Genomic DNA, 24,768 nt, shown 5'->3' with positions numbered 1-24,768 from the left:
TTTGGGTTAATGAGCTGAAAACCTTGTCTTCTGAAAAGTTCATTTTACCTTTGGGATTTTTGCTCCTAGGTCTTGATACTGCTTTGGGTTTTTCAGGAAATTCACAAATTCCATTATCTCTAGCTTGGCCTCCTCGCAGCCCGCCACATCTTTGAACTTCACATCTATCTCGTCCTTTAGGACCTTGGCAGTGGTTTCTCCGACACTGAAGAGTCCGCCCATGCCCCGGCCCGTGCGGCCGATGCCGGCCGGCCCCCTCCGGATGGTGTAGAGCAGGAAGGTGATGATGAGCACGGTGGGCAGCATGCTCAGCAGGAAGGAGCTGGGGGCCACACAACAGCGCAGTGCTCAGGCGGGCAGCCCTGGCCCGGCTGCCCTGCAAGGGACCCGCCACCCCGTAACTGCACACGGTTTCTGCCTGTGCAACACCGGGCTCTCCGGGTACCTCTGAGGCACAAGGAGACTCTTAGTGTGTCAGTATCACTGAAGGAGAATCTCAGAAAGACCAAAGAAACACCCGTTCTCAACACGTACACTGTCCAGCGGTGCTTTAGTCCTACCTCAGGAACTACCATATTTATGCACAGGACAGACCTGTGAGTTACTATCATATCAAAATTTCAAAGAAATTTCATTCCAATCGCTCATTTAACAAGTTTAACGTGATTCTGGTGTTAGCCTGAGTAGAAATTCCAGTTCTCTCACTGGAATGCATCAACTTATTCTGAAGAGATGTCTTCCAAATATTCAGTCCCTGCGAAGGCAACAGTGGTGAAAGCTGTCTCTGGGCGGCTCGTGCAGGCTCACGGAGACCCAAGGGCAGGGGTGCCCTCCAACCCATGCCTGCCCTGGGGGGAGCGGCTCAGGGGTGACTTAGAGCCTTTTGCCTCCTGTTTGTCTTAATAAAGTCAATTTCCACACGACTACAGGCACAGACATATACTTATACTGGGTAACATAATGCAATTTAGTTTAACTTACCCTAAGAAATTTAGGTCAAAACCTGGTACATGGTTTAGGTAAAAAACAAGACAAAACAAGAATAAAACCAGGATTAGCTTTCTAATTCTTCACCTATTATAGAATTTTAAATGCTGCTATAGCATTTAAACCATGAACAATTTACCCTTTGGTTTATTTCTGGAGGAAAAAAATAAACACACTGACAATAAATGTTTAAGGAATGGTGCAACAAAACTTTGTGTAATGTTTCAGGACCAGCCTATAAAGTTAAGTAATTATATGATAACCTCAGGGACCAAGGGATATACTGCGTCACGTGTGAAATAATCTCGGCAGCTAGCTGGATCTATTAATAATACTGCAGGTAGATTGCACGTCTACATACACCAAGACTCAAGAGAGTCCCTGAGGCCGAGTAAGACCATCAGCTCAATTAACACGCTAGCTACCTCTTTCTCTGCTCTCTTACGTGTACAAAAAAATTAAGCTTTATTTCTACTTTCACTCTCAAACTGGTAACTCGAAATCAAGGTATGCGTTCTGCATTTAATGCAAATGGGGTCACCACCAGGAGGTCTACCAGGGCGTCCATGTGTGAGCACTCAAAGGCCATGTATTCCCAAATAAGCCCAAAGACAAGCAACTCCTGACGTCAACAAGCTGTTCCTGAAAGACTCAGACCTGAAGTGGCCTTTCTAAAGACAAATAACCTTTAAGGGAAGAAGCAGCTCTGACCAGAAAGGAAGAAGCATTACTTAAAAATCCTGGAAATTCTGTGAAATATAAATGTAAAAGATAGTTAAAAGGTGGGAATGCCACTCTTTAACACAAAGGGGCTCTTTATGCTAAAATCCTACTCAAGAATGGTGCATTGGACATTAACCCCAAAACACTGCTTAATAAAGATAAATATTAACATGTAGAAAATCAACCAGTCTCCAGCAAACTAGGAAGTTACTAATGGTTGAAAACAACTCTGGCCAAACTGAGAGGCCTGTTGAGAATATAAAGCGTGATGCGCTGCCCCCTGCTGACAGAATACACAGTGAGCCCCGGGAGCACAGGCAGCCTCCTGCGTTCACAGACATGCTTCTTACCCATCACTCTCAGCAATGTAGACCACAGGGACCCGATTCTCCCCTTCTATGCCCAATTCCTGCTGTAAAGTTTCCAGATTCCGCTCAAAGGTGTCCACACTGCCAATATTGAACCAGACATACTGCTGTAAGGACAGAAAAACAAAATATCCTAATTTTGTTAGGGGAATGAAGAGGAAACAAAGGATTCAATTCACAAAGGGTTCAACTTCCCAAGAATTTTTCAGAAATACAGCAAATTTACAAATTAAAAAACCCAACAATAACACAATGTTTTAACAATGCAGTGACTAAGCTTCACTCAGTGAGAACCCTTGCCAAGCCTCAGCCAGTAGGCATTTCTATAGCAGCATTCCTCCAGAGTCCTAAAATTGTAAACTTGAAAAATGAAAACTCTCTTTGAAAAAACAACCCTTTTCATAAACAAACAAGCGTCCTTTTCCTCTTGTCCACTTCTCAGGAGCTTCTTAGCTGCCTGGTCCTAAACTAAACACCAGCCTGCGGCAGCGATGGCACTTCTCACTGTTGGGATGGTTCCCAGCCCCAGGTGCACCACGACGCCCTGGGTCCTCAGAAGGAGGTGCTATCACCGACCGCTAGGAGGCAGCTCCACCCAATGGGACAGAAATACCCTGGACACCCGAAGGGCTGGAGGCAATGGCGATGCTCCCCACCAGCACAGGGCTCCCCACTGTGCTGGCATTTACTGTCCCCGTTTGACAGAGGACAAAACTACAGGGGTGACCTCACCACCCACGGTTACACATCTAGGAAGTGGGTGGCTCTGAGCCCAGGCTGGCTCCAGGGCCAGCGACAATAACCAGCAGGCCACACTGGCTCTCCGACACAACCACTTCCACCTCTGGAGCTTCCCCACACACTGGCCCCTCTTCCCAGCACCCGGCAAGCATCAGCTGCACTGCACAGCCCTGAAAGACTTTGTTCCTCCTCTAACCTGCAAACGCCTAAAAAACATGTAAACCTCAGACACCTGAGACGTGTACACAGACAAGAGCAACACGTCCCCGCAACCATTCCACCACCAGGGTTACTGAGTGGGGGCCGTTACTCTGGTGTTTCTCTCCACGTGTCTAAAAACAAAAGACGGCGAGTAAGTTGTATAATATTCTATAACAATAGTCCTCGGTAAGTTGTTCACAGACAAAGCTACACAATTCCTGTGGTTATAGGTCCCAAACGTGTCAATGACAGAACACTCCCCAACTTAGCTCCCACCACCAATGGGGCAACAAGCTAAATGATGCCTCACATCAGAGAGTTGGGTGGACCAAGGCCCAGCAGCACGGAATTCCAGGGACAAGACCTAGGTGAGACCCTCTGGGGTGGGTCCCAGCTCCGCAGGTGATTCCTATGCACACTGAGGTTTGACAACCACCACTGACCTACACAATCTCATTTGAGAGCTAAGCCCTAAGAGCATTAGTGTCACTCCCATTTTAAAGATAAAGGAACTGAGGCTTCGAGGGGTTAGACCATAGAGCTAGTAAAGAGCAGAGTTTATCTGAGGCTAAGTGTGTCAGACTCCAAAGCCTGTGCTTATACAGCACAGCACAGCACAGCAATTAATATCGCTATGCCATAAGCAGTTGGACACTGAAAATCTTATACCCATTTCCGAAAGCTTGAAATAGTCTTTATTAAACAGGCAATACATATTCTCTGTAAAAAACTAAGGAAACACAAACATAATGAAAATAAAAAGCATCCATGACCTCAATATCCAGAGATAAACACTATTAGCAATTTTGATGTTGTTTTTTCAAGGTTTCATAATACCCCTTTTACAATCTTGAAATACGCACAATTTTGAAAAGAAATCAACATAATACCTTAACTGTAATATAAAGGAGTGATACAAAGTAATTTATAATAAGATGGTACTAATTTCAATATGAAAATGCTCACGCATGCCAGTGCTAAGTGTAAAAACTGCTCCCCAGGGAGGAGCAGGCCCTACTGAGAGCCGAGCCCCAGCAGGCGATTAGAGAGGGACGTGAGGAGCCGCTACTACTGACCAGGGGCCTAATGGGCCTGTTTATATGGTTCTAATTTTTTGCCCTATAAACAATGTTTTGGAGGACATCCTTGCACAGACACCTTTACATGCATCCCTAATTATTTCCCTAGGATTATTACTGAAGCAAAATTACTGGGTGTATGCGTACTTTCAAAACTGCTGATAAATACACTGCCAAACTGTCCTCTTGAAAGGGAGTGCCAATTTAGTTCCCAGCACTAAAAGTCTGAGGAACAGTTCTGAGGAAAAAAAGTAGCATGGTTATTAGTGAACATTTCATCATAAGATAAAGAGAATGGGGGGAGGGGATTAAGACAATTCAAACAACTTTCCTAACAGTGATTGAAATACCAAAGTCCTATGACGTTACAGATATTCTTATATTTATTGATATGTTATCAGAGACATGGTCACCATCAGTTCTCGTTTTCCTTAAATGTTGCCCCATCCAGGCAGGATGATGACGAAATGGTGAAGCGAAGGCATCCTGATATAGAAGGGATGCAGCCTGGAAAAGGGCTGGCCCTAGGGGAGCTGTAAGATCGCAGGATGCCCAGGGGCTAGGAGTGGGCCTGGGGGTCAGGTCCAGGAGGGCTGGGAATCACCTGGGAACCTCATCTGCCCCCTCCCCCTCCCCCCCCTAATCCCCTCAACCCACTCTGGGGTCTCTGGAACACGGTTCAAACTGGTTGGACAAGAAATACAAATGTTTTTGTTTTTTTTTAAAATAAGAACAGAAATGGAAATTAAAATAATATAGCATCACAAAACAGTTGGGAGAGATATGACCAGAATGCGTTTTTTTTTTTTTTTTTTTTTTTGCGGTACGCGGACTTCTCACTGCTGTGGCTTCTCCCGTTGCGGAGCACAGGCTCCGGATGCGCAGGCTCAGTGGCCATGGCGCACGGACCCAGCCGCTCCGCGGCATGTGGGATCTTCCCAGACCGGGGAACGAACCCGTGTCCCCTGCATCGGCAGGCGGACTCTCAACCACTGCGCCACCAGGGAAGCCCCAGAATGCTTCTTAAACTGATTTGACAGAAGCTGTCTTAAGACATAAGCAATTCAGATTTTAACATTTTTTTTTCTTAACCAAACAACTGTTTTCTCAGTCTTGAAAAATCATAGATACTGGAATACTGAAAACTAGATTTCACGCACTGGTTCCTAAATGAATAGCCAACGTGATCACTAAACCAAACCAAAACCCAAACCACTGCCCAGCCCCTGCACACGTTACGGACACAACGTTCACATCCTCACTGTCAGTGAGGACCCTGGTGGCTGCGCTGCCCAGCTCCGACACGGCCAGCGTCCATGGCTACCGCAATGTGAGGGAATGCTTGCTTTTCAGTTTTACATCTGAAAAGTTAATTTACAGCTAATTCACATCAATTAATAAGATCATTTACCCCATCAACAGGAGTTTTTCCTGGTGTAAAAGTCACTCGAACAAAACGCTTGTTGACGACTTCCAGTCTGTCTACCTGGAATTTTAAGAAGTTAAATATTCAAACATAAATTTACACAAAGACTTGAGATATTCTTTTAAGCTCATCTGAAATGCCTATATTTCAGACACACAAAAGAATATAAAGTAAAGAAAGAAGATAACATAAGGATTCCCCGTGTTCCCCCCTCCGGCTTGAGAAAGAACACAGCACAAACACTGCTGAAGCCCCCAGTCACCCAGAGGTGGCCGCTCTCTGCAGCGGGTGCTGGCCACCCCAAAGCAGGGCCTGGTCCCGGGCCACAGAGACCCAACCCTAAACAGACACTCACTTCTGCCTGTTTTTAAACTTTAAAAATGGTCTCATCTGGCATGCACTTTTCTACAACTTTCTTTTTCTTCTGTCCTTGTATTTGTAAGGTCTTTCCTTGCTGACATGTCAGTTCTGCAGGGTACCCCATTTTATAAGTACACCCCAAGTTAGTGGTCCATTCTCCTGTTCACAGACATTCAGACTGTTTCAAACACTCCCCCATCACAAACAATGCTGCTGTGAACAGTCCTGTGTATACCATCTGGACACATCTTCAAGAACTTCCCTAGGATACGTACCTATAGATAAACACAGTCCAGCTAGGCTGCAGGGCAAAGTCGCTCTCCAAAACACTACTGTCCTCACTTGCTATTAAAAGACTTTTAGATTTCTGCCCCTCTAGGGTATAAAATGGTTTAAACTTGACTTTCCTGCAAGCTCCTAACTACACAGGGTTCTGAAGATCACTTGCACACCTCAACCCGAGGCCTCTGGCTGCTGTGGAGTGGAGCACTTGCAGGGGGGGCCTGTTTCCTGCCGCTGTCAAGTCTGCTCTGGCAGGAAGTCTGGAAGGTACGAGCCCAATATGCGAAGTGAGGGAGCCCTGGATGGTTCCAGGAGGAACCAGAATGGGGGCTCACCATCTGGAAAGGACTGACTAGAGAACTCTACCCCGCATAAAACTGCTGGGGCAACGGTAGACTGACTGCAGAGAACCAGCGGGTCAGGAGGAGATGTGGCTACAGAGCCAGGGCCTGTCCCCACACTCGAAGGACAGGAGTCACTTCTTAGAAAGCAGGCTCCTCACGACACCTGGGAATCACACATGTGAGAGCCTCACTTGCTTCAAAAATCTGAGTAGATAATCGTTTCCATTTTGTCCATCCTCACCTTACTGTACAACCTTTAAAAATAATTTTAGATTCTTTATATTTCATAAGAATTAATATCTTTATTTTATTCATTTCATTGATGAAAAATCCAGTATTGAGAGCTTAAATCATTTCCCCAAGGTTACAGAGCAGGCCTAATCCTGGTTCTCTTACTATCACTTTACTTCATCAATTCTAAGATGGGCATTTTTCATATTTTAACCTCTGAGACATTGGGATGCATGTTGACAACTGATGGTATTACACAGTTTCACTGGCGGCTCACTCAATCTTTCTTAGTAACATGTAAAATAACATGTGCCTTACAATCCACAGCATCTTAAATGAGCTGAAACAGGGTATCAATGGGCAAAGACCCAGCCCAGGGGCACAGAGCTCATGCCCGGGCCTTCACTCAGAGCCCATGGTTAGCACTGTAAACACTGAGTCACCTATTCACCCACTTCCAGGCCCACAGGAGATTACAAGCAGTGAAGGTGTAAAGGAGCTGGGAGAGGCTGGGAAAGGTGCAGGGAGGAGAGGCACCCGAGGGCACAAGAGGAATGATGGGAGCAGACGGGGACGCCAGAGCAACAGTCAGGAGCAGTGGCTCCAAAGCGAGGCTCTAGCATGAAAAGAAATAAAAGGAGTTCGTGGTAAATTTGGGGACTGCTGGGTCAAAACAAACAGGTTCCTTGGTTGCAGTACTCTCCAGCATTAGAAAAATCCAACACGGGACTTGATGACGAACAAGCCTGGCTAACTTGGTGGCTGTTTATCACGTTATTGGCCTCATCTGAACCCGCCCCCCCCGCCTTTGAACCCCTGCAGCCTGCAGGCCCACACAATACTCACTACTCCTTTGGAAAGATAGTTATTGACAAAGTCCTTCCATGTGATTTCTCTCCCGGAGCTCTTGAACAGGAAGTAAAACAGGACTCCTCCCCAAAACAGGGCGGTCCAGAGAAAGTACATCCTGAATTCCTTGTCATCCCACGGAATGTCACCCTGGGCAAGGAAGGAGACATTTCTGTGAAGCATGCAATGTAACAACACAGTCTACGCTGTGCTGGATGCAAATCCCCTCCAATGCCAAGAATGCTACCCCAGAGCCCCAACGTCAACCATACAGTGTGGAATCAAACCTTCTGGAACCTGGACCACCAGTGAGAATCGTCTTTCTTCCCACCTCGTTTTCCACCACCACCAACTCCTCCTCCAGAAGGACGTGGGGCAGCCGCTGGCTTCGGTTCTGTTCAGACAGAGAGTGTGTACAGTGGCATGGCAGGATTTCCTATCTCTCAGCAGTGTTTTCATTAATACCGTTTAATAAAGTTTTATTGCAAAACACATGACAACTGATCAGTTACTAAACAAAGTGCTATGAGGAAGCCTGAGACTAAGAGAGAGAGGGGTGGCCCTCAGGGAGGCTCCCGGCGCTTCACACGCAGGGTCTCACGAGCTGCACACTTACCCAAGGACCAGTAGACACACGACTCCGCCCATCTTACAGATAAGAAAGGGGCTGACATGCCTGCTGATCACCTGGTGCAGTGCTCAGTGACACTGAGCAAGTGACAGAGCTGGGATCTGAGTGCACATGAGTGCGTTCCTGAGGTCCCACCTGAAGGTAAAAAGTAGGTGCCCCCGCCCTGCCCCAAGCCCTGAAGTGAACACTGTTAACAGTTTCTTCTGCAGGAAAGACATGATTTTGATAACTGGCCAAAAACAAAACCACCAGTACCACAACAAACCCACTTCATCCCCATAAAATCTGTTGGTAAGAATCTGAAATTAGTCACTGTCATGAGTTGAACTGTGTCCTCCAAACTCATTTGCTGGAGTCCTACTCCCCAGTGATCTTACGGTCTTCACCAAAATACACAAGTTGAAATGAGGTCACATGGGTGAGCCCTAATCCAATATGATTAATGTTCTTATAAAAAGGGGACATTTGGACACAGACGTGCACAGAAAAAAGGCGATACGAAGAGACCCAGGCAGAAGATGGCCCTCTACAAGCCAAGGAGAAGGCCTGGAACAGACCTTTCCCTCGCGACCCTCAGAAGAAACCAACCCTACCGCCTGCCGACACACTGATCTTGGACATCCAGCCTCCAGAACTGAGAGACATACTGTTGCTTCTGACACCCAGTTGTGGAACTTTGTTCTGGCAGCCCTAAGAAACTAATACAGTCACTAATACCTTCCCTTTCCCCCACTTCTCCATCCTTTCAAAGACCCACAAATACTGTTCTGACATCTTCAACTCCTGGGAAGCCACCCCCTCACTGTGCAGGCCAGGAGGCCTTGGCACCCAGTCACCTGCAGGGCCTCACCGCCTGGGCTTCCTGTCGTGCTCACCCCTCTGAGATGCACACAGGGAGCTCCCGCACCCGTCTTAAGTGAGGCAGGGTCTCAGAGAGGCAAGCCCACCCCTAAGAGGCCCAGGCCTCAGAAATAAAGAGGAGGCACATTTCTAAAGCTGTTGAACGATGTCCCATGTACTCCAGGACAAAGTAACATATATGCAAAAGGTACCCAATAGGTTATATTTAAAAAGTGGACCAATCACCATTAATCAGCCCCAAACCAAGGTCAACAGGAAGTCGCCTGGTCACCAGCGCTCCATCAGCCCACATAGCACTGTTCCTTCCTTGGCTCTGGCCTGGCTTTCATGCTCCACATGCTCTTAGCATGTATTTGTCCCTCCAACGAGACCCAAGTTCACTTAAAAACAAAGGCTGTATTTTATTTTTCCTTGTATTTCCCTAGAAGGAAACGATGCCAGCTGAATGCCAGCACATGCCGGCCACTGTGTGAAGTGTTATCACACATGAAAGGGGAGCAGGGCCTGGGACACACACAGGCCCCCAAGCCGCTGGCTCTGACAAACCCTCTCTGAGTCGCTAAGGGAAGATAAGCCTCCGAGGAACAACTTGAAAAACACTGCACTCACAATACACGTCAAGTAAATTGCATGTATTGATAACATGTGCCAAATGTACTTAGATCACTAAATATGCAGTTAGATATGACTGATATTGACCAGCCAATATCTCTAAGGTAACCTTCAATTAATTCAATTTGAAAAATGACAAGAAATATGAGCAGAAAATTAAGATAAAATGAAACAGAATTTTATATGTGCTCCTAGACTACAGTTTCAGAACTGACTTAAGATTTTCTTTGTTCAGTGAAAACTATCAGCAACATCATATATTAGGGGAAAACAGTGAGTTCAAATATAATCTTTTGAAAAGGTACCTTTTTTTTCTCCCATAACTTCTTTAGGTTCACTAGCTTTTTTTCCATTTTTCCCATTGGGAAAGTATTTTTCAAATCCTGTTAGAAAAGGAAAAAAAATACACATCCTCAAACTAAAATTCATCAAGTTTTGTGTACGTGCTCTTTGTTTTGTTCTGTTTTTTAAAGATGATGTTGGGAGTAGGAGTTTATTAATTTATTTATTTTTGCTGTGTTGGGTCTTCGTTTCTGTGCGAGGGCTTTCTCTAGTTGTGGCAAGGGGGGGCCACTCTTCATCGCGGTGCGCGGGCCTCTCACTATCGCGGCCTCTCTTGTTGCAGAGCACAGGCTCCAGACGCGCAGGCTCAGTAGTTGTGGCTCACGGGCCTAGGTGCTCCGCGGCATGTGGGATCCTCCCAGATCAGGGCTCGAACCTGTGTCCCCTGGATTAGCAGGCAGATTCTCAACCACTGCGCCACCAGGGAAGCCCATGCTCTTTGTTTTTAAAGCAGCTGATTCATCACTAAAAAGCACAAGCTAGAAGTATAACATTGCTTGTGTAGGGAGTAAATCAAAGTCTAGATAATACAGCTCACAACCCTGAGGAGTCAGAGGAAAAGGCCTCACTGGGCGCCCACCTCATTACCGACAAAGGTGCCACATTTGAAGGTGACACACTGTCATCACTGCAATCACACAGGAGGAGGTGGGGTGGGTTATAAGAGGAGACATGACTTAGCAATCAACCGAAACAACACCTCTGCACCTGCCCTGTCAACGCCCGCTGACAGCGAGTCTCTGTCACAAGACTGTCCGCCGTCACAGTCACATCTGAATGTTTACCTTTTGGAGGCCGAGAACAGAATCTCTGATAAGCAGCAATCACATCTGTCAGAAGAGAACTTCTGCTGGTTTTTGCTTGAGTTGTAGCATATCGACAAAGCTGCAACACAACATATAAATAAAAGCATGAAGGTTCCATCAAGGTAAGAATGAAAAGAGCTTCATTTCCTAATACTACCAAGGAGATGAAATGCTTCTCCCTTCAACAGGCAGTTACAGACTAGCATAGAACGGCCCCCCCACCGAGGGAGGACTAGGGTTGTCCAGCCCTGGGCCGCTCTAGTCCAGCAAGAACTAGGAGATACACACTTGGCCCAGAAAACGAGAGTACTTCAAATCATACCTAATTAAGAGCTGCAGCCCAATTACGATTCTCTACCAACACATTCACTCTGGCATTGTTTACTTAATTTGTAGCATTCAAAAGGCAAACTCTGACGTGGAACATCTGCTGCCTCACTTGCAGGGTCTATCACACTACAAGGTCATTTACCTGACATTACAGAACAATGCTGCTTGTGAACACAATACTAAATTTATCTGTGTTCAAAGACAAGAAAGTTATGGTCCAATGTCACTGACAGTCCTGGTACTAGTAACATTTGCTAAAGGTATTTGATATACTGTCATCCTGACAAGTCCCTTTACAGATATATCTCTGCTTTAAATAACATGTTGCTAAAAATTGTTTGTAAATACTGCCTATATAAGTCAGAGTAAATGTAAACAAACTGAACAAGCTCCTTATTAAATATTTAGGTGCACAATTAAAAGCAATCAACGGCAAGGCCCACTGAGGGGCTATATCCAAATTTGGCAGTGGAAAAGTTCAAGTAATCCTATCCTTTTGAAAAGTGAAAATTCACCACCATTTTTTAGGACAAGCTTTTACATACAGGTGAGTGTATGTAATGTTTAAAGTGAATTTCATCCGCATTAGTAGCCATCCTCACTTGCCTCCTTTATGGTCTGATGAGAAAAATAAAATACCACAAAACCATATAAAATCACTTCACATCCACAAGTGTGGTCATAATAAAAAAGACAGACAATAACAAGTGTTGGTGAGGATCTGCAGAAATTGGAACCCTTGTGCACTGCTGGGGTGATGGGTACAGCCACTTTGGGAAAGTTTGGCATTCTCAAAATGTTAAATGTAGAGTTCAGTTATCACACGATCCAGCAAATCCACTCCTACTCAAGAAAATTGAAAACATACGTCCACACAATACCTTGTACATGAATGTTCATAGTAGCATTATTCATAATAGCCAAAAAGTGGAAACAACTGTCCATCAACTGATGATGAACAGACAAAATGTGGTATATGCACACAATGGAATTTTATTCAGCCATAAAAAAGGAATGACGCACTGATACATGCTACCATGAAACCTTGAAAACATTATGCTAAGTTAAAGAAACCAGACACAAAAGGTCACATATTACATGATTCCATTTATATGAAATGTCCAAAATAGGCATATCCACAGAGACTGTAGATTAGTAGTTGCCTGGGGCTGGAGGAATGGTTGGGGAGAAATGGGGCGTGACTGCTACTCGTTATAGGGCTTCTTTTTGAGTGATGAAAATGTTCTGGAATTAGACAGTGGTAATGGTTGCACAAACTTATGAATATACTAAAAACCATGGAACAGTACACTTGAAAACGGTGGATTTTATGATATCTGGATTAAATAATCAACTAAAAACCAAAAAAGAATGAGCTGATTTAATTCCAAATTAATACACAATTAATAGCAAAGTAGGACAGAAACACTGATACTGTTCTTGGTAGACAGCAATGCTGGTCTGAGAGAACTTGGAGCTTCTGTTATGTTGGGCCCTCCCTGACGGCTGGGAACACTTGGCCTAAGAAATAACCACTGATAATGGATAAGAGTGTGTCATATGTGAATAAATATTTTCCAATGCCAAATCCATTACGGTGTGGATTGAAATGACCTGTTATCCAAGCTGGACAGGGCAACAAGTCACTGAATATCTGCTCCAGGCCAGGTGCTGCCAAGCAGTGGAGAGCCCACAGGGGGACCAGAACCAGTGCTGCCTCGAAGAAACTCAGAAGAGTAAGGAAGAGTCCTGGGAACAAATCAATTACAGGACGGTACCGCACGTGCAACAATAGAAAACCTTAAGTAGAAAGGTATAGAGGTGGCACAGAGAAGGAAGTGGGTACATGTTTAAGGGACCTAGGCATGTCACAGGGAAGTGACACCTAGCCTGGGATTTGAAAGACTCACAGTTCACCAGGCAAACAGTGTCAAAACTTTTAATTTTGGTGAAGCTGGAAATCTGATTTTTGCATGATGGTCTTCAACATATCTCATGATATTAAGGGACTCACAGTCATGTACCTGCAGTGGGAGAAAATGACGAATGCCCACGGATACTACTGTGAGGGTCAAATGTGATAATATATGGAAAAGCACTTTTAAAATTGTGTGGCAAAACCCAGATTTACATTATCATTTCCAATCATTCTGAAAGCTACTTGAGAGCAAGCGTTCTTTATTAACACCATATTAAGCAAGGCTTTGTATCACAATAAAGTACAGAAATGGGTACACGGTATGTACTTCATAAACATTATTAGCTTGATGAATAATCAGCCCCCTTTAGGCTCTCTTTTCAAATTTCACTGACCTGGAATGCCTCTAGCAATAACCCCCGTGACTGTATTTAATGATGAGATTATTTTCTACAAAAGAACCATCAATTAAATTTTTTTTCCTCTATCTAATCTAAGCCCATTCAAAGAATAATACACATAAAAGATTATGAATTTGCAAAATTTAAGTACAGAGGACCCCAATTTAGAGAATTAGGTTTTACGTCTGACGATGTGAGTACTTTTTAGTTGTGAAGCATCAGTTTCAATCCTTTGAGGATTATATCTGAGACCACACATCAAAATCTTATCCCCAGGAACCTCACTGTGAGAACAGACTTTTAACAGATGGACAAACGCAGAGGAAAATCTGTCCTCTCAGCGTCCCTTGCAGGTAGGAGAATAATGCCCTGGTGTCATCACCCAGATCTTCAGGGCAGTACCAGGGAATATGTGGCACCGACCTCCACAAGCAGGAGACTTCCTTACACCTCAGCATCGAAGATTCACGGAAACTATAGTGCCACTCGAAAGAAAGGCCTTTAGGTAAGATTCCTGACAAAAAACCCTGCAAACTCACAAGGCAGATCCCTACCTGCTTATTACGTCTGAGTCCAATATTCACAAGGGACAAAAGAGGAATTCGAGCAAGGTAAGACGGGGAAATGGATGTAATGCAAGAAACAGAAAGGTCTAGTGCACAGCCATTCTGAGTAAGAGACGAAGACGAATAACCCTGGCTGGCAAGGGGGCTTCGAAGAGGAAACATCAGGAATGCAGGTGCTATCACTGCCCTTTCCGTGAAAAGACTGAGAACACTTCCTCCAGGGCATCTGGCGACTGACCCCAGGGCTCGCCCACCACCCCCGGGGCTCCGTGCGCGGTCGTGGTCAACCTGCGCGAGGCGGGTCCGCCGCGGGCACAGCCGACATCGGCTCTGGGAGCCCGGCCCTGACGACAGCAAAGCAGCGCTCCTCTGGGGGGGCCACCGTTAACGACCTCGGTTATTAGGCGTCGTGTCCGCTGGGCGACGACAGCCCCACCCCCGAGCCCTCGCCGCCGGCTCCCGACGCGCTCCGCTCCGCAGGCCTCCCGGGCCCAGGGCAGCCCCGCCGCTCCGAGGCCCGTCTCCAACCGGGCCGGGGACCCACGCCGAGAGCAGGGCCCGTGACCTTGACTCCCGGCGCCGGGCCGGAAGCGGGTCGCCGGCCGGAAGCGGGCCAGGGGCACCGGACTCACCGTCCGCAGGCAGAGCCGTTCGGTGGGGCCCGCGCGGCCGCCAGGCACGAGCATCGGGGGCAGCCCGCGGGGCCGGCAGGCGCCCCGGCCCCACAGCAGAAGGCACCGGTGCGCCATGGCCGCCGGCGCGTCCCTCGGGCCGGGCGCTGACGGGCGAGCGGCCGCACACGGCCGCGCGCTCTCGGACCTGAGGCCACTGGACTGCTCGCCAGCCACCCCACGCTCTTCTGCGTCTGCTCGCGCCCCGCCCCGCCCCGGCGCGCTGACGTCAGCCTGACGGCGGCGGGCCCTCGGGCAGGGCCGCGGCCCCGCCTCCGTAGCATTCAGGGTCAGGGCGGAGGTGGGGCCTGAGGGGAGGAGCTCAGATGGCGAGGCGGGGCCTGAGGGAGGAGCTCAGAGGGTGGGGCGGGGCTTGAGGGGAGGAGCCCAGAGGGAGGAAGGCTGGGATTGGGCCGGGCTGCTTGCTTTGACGCTGCACGGGCTAGAGCGCGGGTCGGCCCCGCTGAGGCCGCTGCGGCTTCGCCGGGTGGCCCTTTCTCTCAGGACGAAGGCCGTCTTCGACCCTTCGGACACCTGTCTCGGTAGGTCCCTCGTCACATACTTGCTTGAGAGCCTATTCAGTGGGGCCTTGTCCGTGGCAGGCACCGTCCTAGGCCCTGGAGGAGCCAGGGCGGCCGTCAGGAACCGGACCCACAGCACGTGAAAATGCGCGGCCCTCAGTCTCTCAGCAGTGAGAGGAACTTGTGCTCCCAGACGAGGTGGAGTAGCGGGAAACGAGGGAAAATGTGTGAGATACTGTGGCCGGTTAAGTCGTGTGGGCTTTGCCTGGGGGGAGGAGGGAGGGTTCTTTCCCGGTTCGGGTTCGAGTAGGCGAACGTGACAGTAGCTGAGATCCACACAGCACAGGCTTTATTCAGTGGCCAAAGAACGGAGAAGCGGGAACTGAGTTCACGGGTCAACTTCTGCCCGCCTGGCCGTGTCACCGGAGGGTAGGTTCTTGTTTCCTCACAGAATTCAGAGCCCCACACGGAGGCCACGGAGGCGAAGCGAGGGTTTACTGAGCGACCGCACGCTGTCGGGAGGGAGAGCGGGCTGCTCGGGTGAGCAGCTGCCCTGAGTTTCCTACCGCGAGTTGGTTATATGGGGCGCGGAAACAGCTGGGAAGAATATTCATTACAGGGCGAGACTCAGGGGAGACTTCTCTCGATCTTATTTCCCTTCTCCGCCTCCCCAAGGACGGGGGAGTTTTGGTCCTCTTTGGTCTTTTCAGGTCTGTCGTTGCCTCAGGTGCAGGATGGGTACTGCCCCCGTCACAGTGTTAATTCTGTTGTAATGAGGGCATAATGAGCAGAAGGTTACTTTCCAACGACGCTGGAGGTTCCTGCCTTTCTTGTTTGCCTCTAGGACCCCTGTGGTCACAAGATGTATGGTTTCCTGTCAGACTCCCATGCCTCCCTTCTTTGCTCTTATCTGGCCAACTGCCTGCTCTAACACTGGCCCCCTCAAGGAGTTTGGACCCTTAAAATCTTTTAAGGGTCAAAGGGTCGATGGTCCGTCTTCTGAAGCTGCTTCAAGCCGAGCAGGGGCATTGTCCCTACCTGTGGGGTCCAGACCACCTTGCCGTCTGTCAGAGATAGGGGTATCGGGGTCATTGGCAGAAGCAGCGATGGAGACTGTGGAATGGGAGGCTGCAACCCTTTCCAGGTGATGTTGATAGTCCTCATCTTCATGTGGGCTGGGTTGAAATCCCTGGCGTACCATCATCTGCAGGTGAAACTGTTGTAATCTGGAGGAAACAAACTTAACACGCAGGTTAAAAAGGCAGGGGCCAAAAATCAGTAAAAATACTATTGCGATCAGAGGTCCAAGTAGGGGTAGGAACCAGGGGTATGTAATACCCCTCTGACTACAGTCCCAATGGAGTTGGCGCTGGGGTTACCCTTTCCAAAAATGTATAGCCATTGAGCCTGTTTATATACCTTTTGGATATCTTCTTCCATCTGGCCAGTGGCGTTGATGTAGGTGCAACACGTTTTGTTGATTATTGTGCATACCCCTCCCTTCTAAGCTAGGAGATAACCCAAGGCCAGTCTTTTACCATCACCACATTTGCTAGGGAGTTAAGGGAAGTTGAGAGTCTGGAGAGTGCATTCCCTGTGCTCCTGGCCAGAGTAGGTAGAGTAACTGACAGGTTACAAAGCGTTGCCTTGTGGTATGCAAAGCCTCCCTGTGGGACCACCAAGCCAATAGCAGCTCCAGTTCCTGCCAGGAGGAGGCCAATCGCACACTGGAGCCAGGGATGGGGAATGGAGATATTATATATGGATATTACCCCAGGGGCTAAAAAGGTGAGTGTGTAGGATCCCATGGTTAATCTTTTATGTATGCATTGGTAGCCCATGGCTCAGAGGGGCCTCACGTAGATAGGACCCTGCAGCCTTCCTTTTGGGTGGCCATAAATTATGAGGTGTCCCCTTGGAGCACATAGCCATGTCTGGGATCTGTTTTCCTGAAGAAGCTGGCTCTGCCAGGTGAGGTTGGGATTTGTTGAGCAGGTGCAGCTGGGGCTAAGTGGCCCTCCTCGGATCCCCACCTCAGGCAAGTGGGTCTTATATGGATGAAGAGGTTCCTCTTCATGTGAGGCAGCCACGTTATATTTTGTGAATGGAGGAGGTAGAGTGTCCCCTTTCCAGTTTCCAAAATGGGAGTAGGTCGTGGACTCCCGGGATCCCAGGGATGCCAGACATATCCAATGGGTGGAATTCTGTGTCTCATCTAGCTCTGTTGAGGTCACTTCAGGTGTCCCCCTTTAGCATTTGTATCTTTGAATAGACCTTCAACATATGGGTTGTGTCCTACCCCTAAAGATGGCTGTCAGATCATGCAGTCTTGGAAGTTTGAAGATATGATCCCCGTGGGTTTTAGGGAAAGGCTGGGTTCTTTCAGTCAAGTTAATGCAAATGACTGAGGACAGGTTAAAGCATGTCCAATTGACCATGGAGAGAAGCTCTTCTGTGGGTGGGTCCCAAGACCAATTGGACTGGTTAAGAGTATAGAGGGAGGTGTTGGCTGAGGCTGGGTAGAAGATGGGCCACCCCGGGGCCTCATGGGGGTTAGTGTGGCAGACCCAGCAGTTAGTAAGATTTTCTTTTTTCCTATGGTGGAGGAAATTTGTACTATGGAGTTGCCGCTCCATCCCCCTTGTGCAGATATCCACAGGAGGGAGAGAAATTTTAGGGTGAATAATGGCTTCATGGTGGCAGTGGCGAGCTAAAAGTGAACAGTCTTCTTTAAACCCAGCATGGAGGAGTTCTTCCCTGGCAGGGGTGGTTAAGTGAACTGGTAAAATGTAAGTAAGAGAATAATAGCAAAAATGGTGAGTACGAGTCCAACCCACCAAATCATTTTACTTATCTGCCAACGATGTCTGTCCTTTGAGTATATATTCAACTTTTTGACTTTTAAATAGGAGCCTAAGGGCTTTGGTGGGCTCACAGGTCCAGTTGGAGGTGTCTTCCTGTTCATAGCCAGGGTCCTGTTTGGACTTAAGAGGAACTGGCTTGATTTGGGACAGGTGAACCCAACTGTTGATCCCTTGTAATTTAACTGCAATAGGGGTGCTGAGAAGGACCTAGTAAGGGCCCCTCCACTTGGGCAGTAATTGATCAGAGGGGGACCACTTCTCTCCATGTTTTTAGGAGGACAAAATCTCCCAGCTGAATATGAATGGGGTCAGTTTCCTGGCTGGGGGCCTGATTTCCATATTCTGAAATTGCCTTTTGGACCAGTCCCAGATTAATTAGGTACTTAATAAGCTCACTGGTTTCAGTATCCACCAAAATGTGAGAGGATAAAAAGGGCCTACCATAAGTCATTTCAGACGGGCTGATCCCTAGCCCTGTTTTAGGCGCCCCCCTGATTCTTAAGAGGGCTATAGGTAAAAACTTTGTCCAAGGTTCTAATGTCTCTTGACAAAGTTTAGCCAGGATTCTTTTTAAAGTTTGATTGGCCCTTTCCACCTTCCTTGATGGCTGAGGCCTCCAGGCAGCATGGAGGTGGTAGCAAATGCCTAGGGCAGTAGAGGTTTGTTGGGTAACCCTAGCCACAAAAGAGGGACCGTTATCACTGTGTAAAGACCGTGGAAGTCCAAACAGAGGAATTATTTCCTTTAGTAATGCCTTTATTACCTCCTGAGCTCTCTCGGTCTTAGTTGAAGGCTTCCACCCATCTGGTAAAAGTGTCAATAAAGACCAGAAGGTATTTATATCCCTGGGAGGATGGCATCTGGGTAAAGTCTATTTGCCAGTTCTCCTCTTCTTTGGATGGGCTGAAGGAGAGGTGGAGGCCTTAGTTTTCCCCCTGGGTTATTATGGTAACATATATTACAGACCTCTGTGACCTCTAGGCTAGTCTGAGAAAGGCCCATGCCAGAGAAGACTTTTTCCACCAGGCTAGTCAAAGCATCCCACCCCAGATGAGAGAAGTCATAGAATGATTTTTAAATATTCCATTGTAATGCTCTGGACAGCATTATTGTTTGTTCCTTAAGCCACAGCCATTGGGGCCCTCTTGGTATCCCCTAGTTCAGACCCACTCTATTTCCTTGATTGTGTACAGGGGTGACAACAAAGTGGGCTGGGGTTTGATTATGAGGGAGTAAGGTGGCCTGAGCTGAAGGTGTTTTTTGGTTTTCGCTTTTTGAATTTTATTGAAGTATAGTTGATTTACAATGTTGTATTTCTGCTGTACAGCAAAGTGACTCAGTTATACACATATATACATTCTTTTTCATATTCTTTTCCATTATGGTTTATCATAGGATATTGAATATAATTCCCTGTGCTATACAGTAGGACCTTGTTGTTTATCCATCGTATATATAATGGTTTGCGTCTGCTAATCCCAGACTCCCAACACTTCCCTCCCCCACTCCCCTCCCCCTTCGCAGCCGCAGGTCTCTTCTCTATATCTGTGCGTATGTTTCTGTTTCATAGATATGTTCATTCTTGTCATATTTTAGATTCCACATATAAGTGATATCATACGGTATTTGTCTTTTTCTTTCTGACTTACTTCGCTTGGTAGAATAATACCTAGGTCCATCCATGTTGCTGCAAATGGTATTATTTCATTCTTTTTTTGTGGCTGAGTAGTATTGCGTTGTGTGTGTGTATACGTGTGTGTGTGTGTGTGTGTGTATATCACATCGACTTCATTATCCATTCATCTGTTGATGGACATTTAGGTTGTTCCCATATCTTGTCTGTTGTGAATAGCGCTGCTATAAACATAGGGGTGCATGTATCTTTTTGAATTACAGTTTTGTCCAGATATATGCCCAGGAGTGGGATTGCTGGATCATATGGCTACTCTATTTTTAGTTTTTTGAGGAACCTCCCTACTGTTTTCCATAGTGACTGCACCAATTTACATTCCCACCAACAGCGTAAGAGGGTTCCCTTTTCCCCACACCCTCTCCAGCATTTATTATTTGTACACTTTTTGATGATGGCCATTCTGACTGGTGTGAGGTGGTACCTCACTGTAGTTTTGGTTTGCATTTCTCTAATAATTAGTAATGATGAGCATCTTTTCATGTGCCTATTGGCCTTCTGTATGTCTTCTTTGGAGAAATGTCTATTTAGGTCTTCTGCCCATTTTTTGATTGGGTTGTTTGTTTCTGTGTTACTGAATTGTATGAGCTGTTTGTATATTTTGGAAATTAAGCCCTGGTTAGTCACATCATTTGCAAACATTTTCTGCCAGTCTGTAGGTTATCTTTTCATTTTGTTTATGCTTTCCTTTGCTGTGCAAAAGCTTTTAAATTTGATTCGGTCCCATTTGTTTATTTTTGCTTTTATTTCTATTGCTTTGGGAGACCTAAGAAAACATCTGTATGATTTATGTCAGAATGTTTTGCCTATGTTCTCTTCTAGGAGTTTTATGTTGTCATGTCTTATATTTAAGTCTTTAATCCATTTTGAGTTTATTTTTGTACCTGGTTTATTCTAACTTCATTCATTTGCATGTGACTGTCCAACTTTCCCAACACCACTTGCTGAAGAGACTCTCTCTTTCCCATTGGATATTCTTGCCTCCTTTGTCGAAGATTAATTGACCAAGGATTAATTGACCATAGGTGTGTGGGTTTATTTCTGGGCTCTCTATTCTGTTGCATTGATCCATACGTTTGTTTTTGTGCCAGTACCATGCTGCTTTGATTTCTGTAGCTTTGTAGTATTGTCTGAAGTCTGGGAGGGTTATGCCTCCTGCTTTATTCTTTTTTCTCAGGATTGCTTTAGCAATTCTGGGTCTTCTATGATTCCATATAAATTTTAGGATTATTTGTTCTAGTTCTGTGAAAAATGTCAGGGGTTATTTGATAGGGATCACATTAAATCTGTAGATTGCTTTGGGTAGTGTGGCCATTTTTACAATATTAATTCTTCCAATCCAAGAGCATGGGATTCTTTCCATTTCTTTGAATCACCTTCAGTTTCCTTTGTTAATGTTTTTTTTAGTTCTCAGCATATGTCTTTCAACTCCTTGGTCAGGTTTATTCCTAAATATTTTATTTTTGGGGGTGCAATTTTAAGAGGTACCATTTTATTATATTCCCTTTCTGATATTTCATTGTTGGTATAAAGAAATGCAATCGGTTTCTGTATGTTAATCTTGTATCCTGCTACCTTGTTCTATTTGTTTATCAGTTCTAGTAGTTTTTGTGTGGACTCTTTAGGGTTTTCTCTGTATATTATCATGTTATCTGCATATAATGACAATTTTACCTCTTCCCTACCATTTGAATAACTTTTATCTCTTTTTCTTTTCTGATTGCTGTGGCTAAAACTTCCAGTACTGTGTTGAATAGAAGAGGTAAGAGTGGGCATCCTTGTCTTGTTCCAGATTTTAGTGGGAAGGCTTTCAGCTTTTCACTGTTGAGTATTATATTGGCCATTGGTTTGTCATAAATAGCTTTTATTATGTTGAGATATGTTCTCTCTATACCTACTTTCAAAAGGGTTTTTATTATGAATGGATGTGGAATTTTATTGAATGCTTTTCCTGCATCTATTGAGATGATTGTTGTTTTTGTCTTTTCTTTTGTTGATGTGGTGTATCACATTGATAGATTTGCATGTGTTGAACCATCATTGTGACCAGCTTGGTCATGGTGTATGATCTTTATGTGTTGTTGGATTCAGTTTGCTAATTTTTTTTTGAGAATTTTTATATCTATATTCATCAAAGATATTGACCTGTGATTTTCCTATTTGGTGGTATCTTTTGGTATCTTTTGTGTGGTTTTGGTATCAGGGTGATGGTGGCTTCATAGAATGTCTTTGGGAGTGTTCCTTTCTGTTCAGTTTTTGGAAGAGTTTGAGAAGGATCTGTATAAGTTGTTCTTTGTATGTTTGGTAGAATTCACCTGTGAAACCATCTGGTCCTTGACTTTTGTTTGTACGGAATTTTTATTTTTTCTTTTTATTTATTTTTAAAATGTATTATTTTAAAAAATTTATTTATTTTATTTATTTTCTTTTTGGCTGCATTGGGTCTTCATTGCTGCATGCGGGCTTTCTCAAGTTGTGGCGAGTGAGGGCTACTCTTCATTGTGGTGAGCGGGCTTCTCATTGCGGTGGCTTCTCTTTGTTGTAGAACACAATCTCTAGGCATGTGGGCTTCAGTAGTTGTGGCACGCGGGCTTCAGTAATTGTGGCACACAGGCTTCAGTAGTTGTGGCTCGCAGGCTCAGTAGTTGTGGCTCACGACAGCTTTTATGATTCGAAGATCTTGGATCATTGTATATTCCCCATTTAGTTTGAGGACATGTGGGATTGGAGTATTACAAGGAGATTGGCATGGCAACAAAAGCCCATATTTGATGAATTTTGAGATCAGGGATTGGAGGCCTCATCAAACCTCTGGTTTTGTGGGGTATTGATGCTTGGAAGGGAAGTTATTAGCCTCCTTTAAGGTGATTTCACAGGTGTGGCAATCTTTGCCTGTCATTAGATTTCCTGGTCCCAGACCTGTGGCTGTATGAGTTCTTTAATTTCTGGGGAAATATTTTGAGCTGGACTGTCCGTGTCTTGAATAATGCATAGTCTAGCCAAAAATAGGTCTTGGTTTTGGTTTTCAGGGACAGTAAGAGTCACTTACTCAGGGAGAGAAAGATTTGGAAGAATGAAATCTCTTCCTAATAATGGGCTGGGGCATTCAGGCATGACCAGAAACTTGTGAGTTATAAGAGTCTTTCCCCAGGTGCAAGTTAGAGGGGTGGTGAAATGTTTTCATTTTGGCCTTCCTTCTCCACCAACAATAGAGCAGGTTTTGGGGGGCAAGGGGCCTAGCGTGAGAAGTCAGGACAGAGTAAGTGTCTCCTATGTCTAGTAGAAACTGGACAACCTGCCATGTCAGTGGTCACCTGTGGTTCCTCCCATGAGATAATGACTTTCTTCTTGGGAGGTCCCAGGTCCCATCAATCAACCACTGCCATGACTGGCAAGGGGGAATTTCCCCACTCCCTTTGGAGCTGAGGGCATTCCCTTCTCCAGTGGCCCATCTTCTTACAGAGTGGGCATGGTGTCTTGGGTGGAGGCTAGAACCTGTTTTCTGGGCATTCCTTGAAACAGTGTTTGGGGCTCCCACAGTTAAAACAGGCTCCTTTACCTGGCAGGGGTCTTCTGGGAGTGCCTTTGGTGTGACCAGGAGGTGAGTTAGGTCCTGCCATGATGGCTGCCAGAAGCTTGGCTTGCTAATGGTCCCTTAAGTCACACTGTTCCTTCCTGTCCTTCTCACCCTGGTCTCTGCTGTTAAAGACACTGAAGACCATATCAATAAAAAGGTTGCAAGGGGTTTGGGGGCCCCATGGCAAGCTTTTGACAGATGTTGGGGGCTGACAAGCTAATGAAATGGGTTGCAAGTACAATGTGTCCCTCAAAAGTGTTTGGGTAGGGGCTTCCTACCCAAACTTCCCTGGTGGCGCAGTGGTTGAGAGTCCGCCTGCCAATGCAGGGGACACGGGTTCGTGCCCCGGTCTGGGAAGATTCCACATGCCGCGGAGCAGCTGGGCCTGTGAGCCATGGCCGCTGAGCCTGCGCGTCCGGAGCCTGTGCTTGCAAAGGGAGAGACCACAACAGTGACAGGCCTGCGTACCGCAAAAAAAAAAAAAGAAAAAAAAAATGTTTGGGTCAACAGTCATATACTTTTAGAGGGCATCTACCAGCCTGGCCTGAAATAGGGCTGGATTTTTGTCCTGACCTTGAGTGATCTCTTTAACCTTATCATAAATGACAGGTTTAGGGGCTTCCCTGGTGGCGCAGTGGTTGAGAGTCCGCCTGCCGATGCAGGGGACGCGGGTTCGTGCCCCGGTCTGGGGGGATCCCACGTGCTGCGGAGCGGCTGGGCCCGTGAGCCATGGCCACTGAGCCTGCGCGTCCGGAGCCTGTGCTCCGCAATGGGAGAGGCCACAGCAGTGACAGGCCCGCGTACCGCAAAAAAAAAAAAAAAGACAGGTTTAATTATGTATAGTTTCATCCCTTCAGTGAGGCAAAGGATCATGTGGTCTCTTTTAGGGATACCAGTTTAGCCTGGCTGATACTCCCAATTGGGATCAATCAGTGGCACTGCCATCATGCCCACAGGATAATGATTGGATAGGGCAGCGTGTAATCCGTTAGCATATGCTTGAGCCTCTGCCCAGATGTAGGTCTTTTCCTCAGGGGTGCAGCAGTGGGAAATGGCAACATTCAGGTCCTTCTAAGTGAGGTCGAAGGAGAAATTTAGTCCCTGGAGTTCTTCAGTGAATCAGCTAGGGTCCTCCAAGAATGGGTGTAAGCAAGTGCAGCACTGGTTAAGGCTGGACAAAGAAAAGAGTGCAGGCTCAGTAGTTGTGGCGCACAGGCTTAGTTGCTCTGCAGCACGTGAGATCTTCCGGGACCAGGGCTCGAACCCGTGTACCCTGCAGGAGGATTCTTGACTACTGCACCACCAGGGAAGTCCGTGTATCATATTTTAGATTCTACATATAAGTGATATCATATTATTTATATATATATATATGTATATATATCCC

At 46.3% G+C, this 24,768-nt stretch overlaps 2 protein-coding genes across 3 annotated transcripts in view; one reads left to right on the top strand and one right to left on the bottom strand.

The window, feature by feature from the left end:
- Positions 1-14,905, bottom strand: part of AFG3L2 (AFG3 like matrix AAA peptidase subunit 2) — a 28,284-nt gene extending 13,379 nt beyond the window's left edge. The window contains exons 1-8 of one of the 2 annotated variants that reach the window (XM_081252312.1): positions 14,691-14,905; positions 10,823-10,922; positions 10,001-10,078; positions 7,879-7,985; positions 7,589-7,741; positions 5,511-5,585; positions 2,061-2,182; positions 49-322 (exon numbers count right to left, since the gene is read on the bottom strand). In XM_081252312.1, the coding sequence (XP_081108438.1) occupies positions 49-322; positions 2,061-2,182; positions 5,511-5,585; positions 7,589-7,741; positions 7,879-7,985; positions 10,001-10,078; positions 10,823-10,922; positions 14,691-14,807 (1,026 nt within the window). In that variant the 5' untranslated portion in view covers positions 14,808-14,905. Of the gene's footprint in view, positions 1-48; positions 323-2,060; positions 2,186-5,510; positions 5,586-7,588; positions 7,742-7,878; positions 7,986-10,000; positions 10,079-10,822; positions 10,923-14,690 lie in introns of both variants that reach the window. The other variant, XM_081252311.1, reaches the window with a different exon arrangement.
- A 280-nt stretch (positions 14,906-15,185) lies between these two features.
- PRELID3A (PRELI domain containing 3A) overlaps positions 15,186-24,768 on the top strand; it is an 86,241-nt gene continuing 76,658 nt past the window's right edge. The window contains exon 1 of the transcript XR_014017386.1: positions 15,186-15,271. The gene's annotated coding sequence lies outside the window, so the exon portion shown is untranslated. The remainder of the gene's footprint in view (positions 15,272-24,768) is intronic.

The sequence above is a fragment of the Mesoplodon bidens genome (genome assembly GCF_964165515.1).
Source record: "Mesoplodon bidens genome assembly, chromosome: 13".
NCBI lineage: Eukaryota > Metazoa > Chordata > Mammalia > Artiodactyla > Ziphiidae > Mesoplodon > Mesoplodon bidens.
The sequence above is the reverse complement of the archived record's forward strand: the minus strand, read 5'-3'. Positions and strand labels throughout refer to the sequence as shown.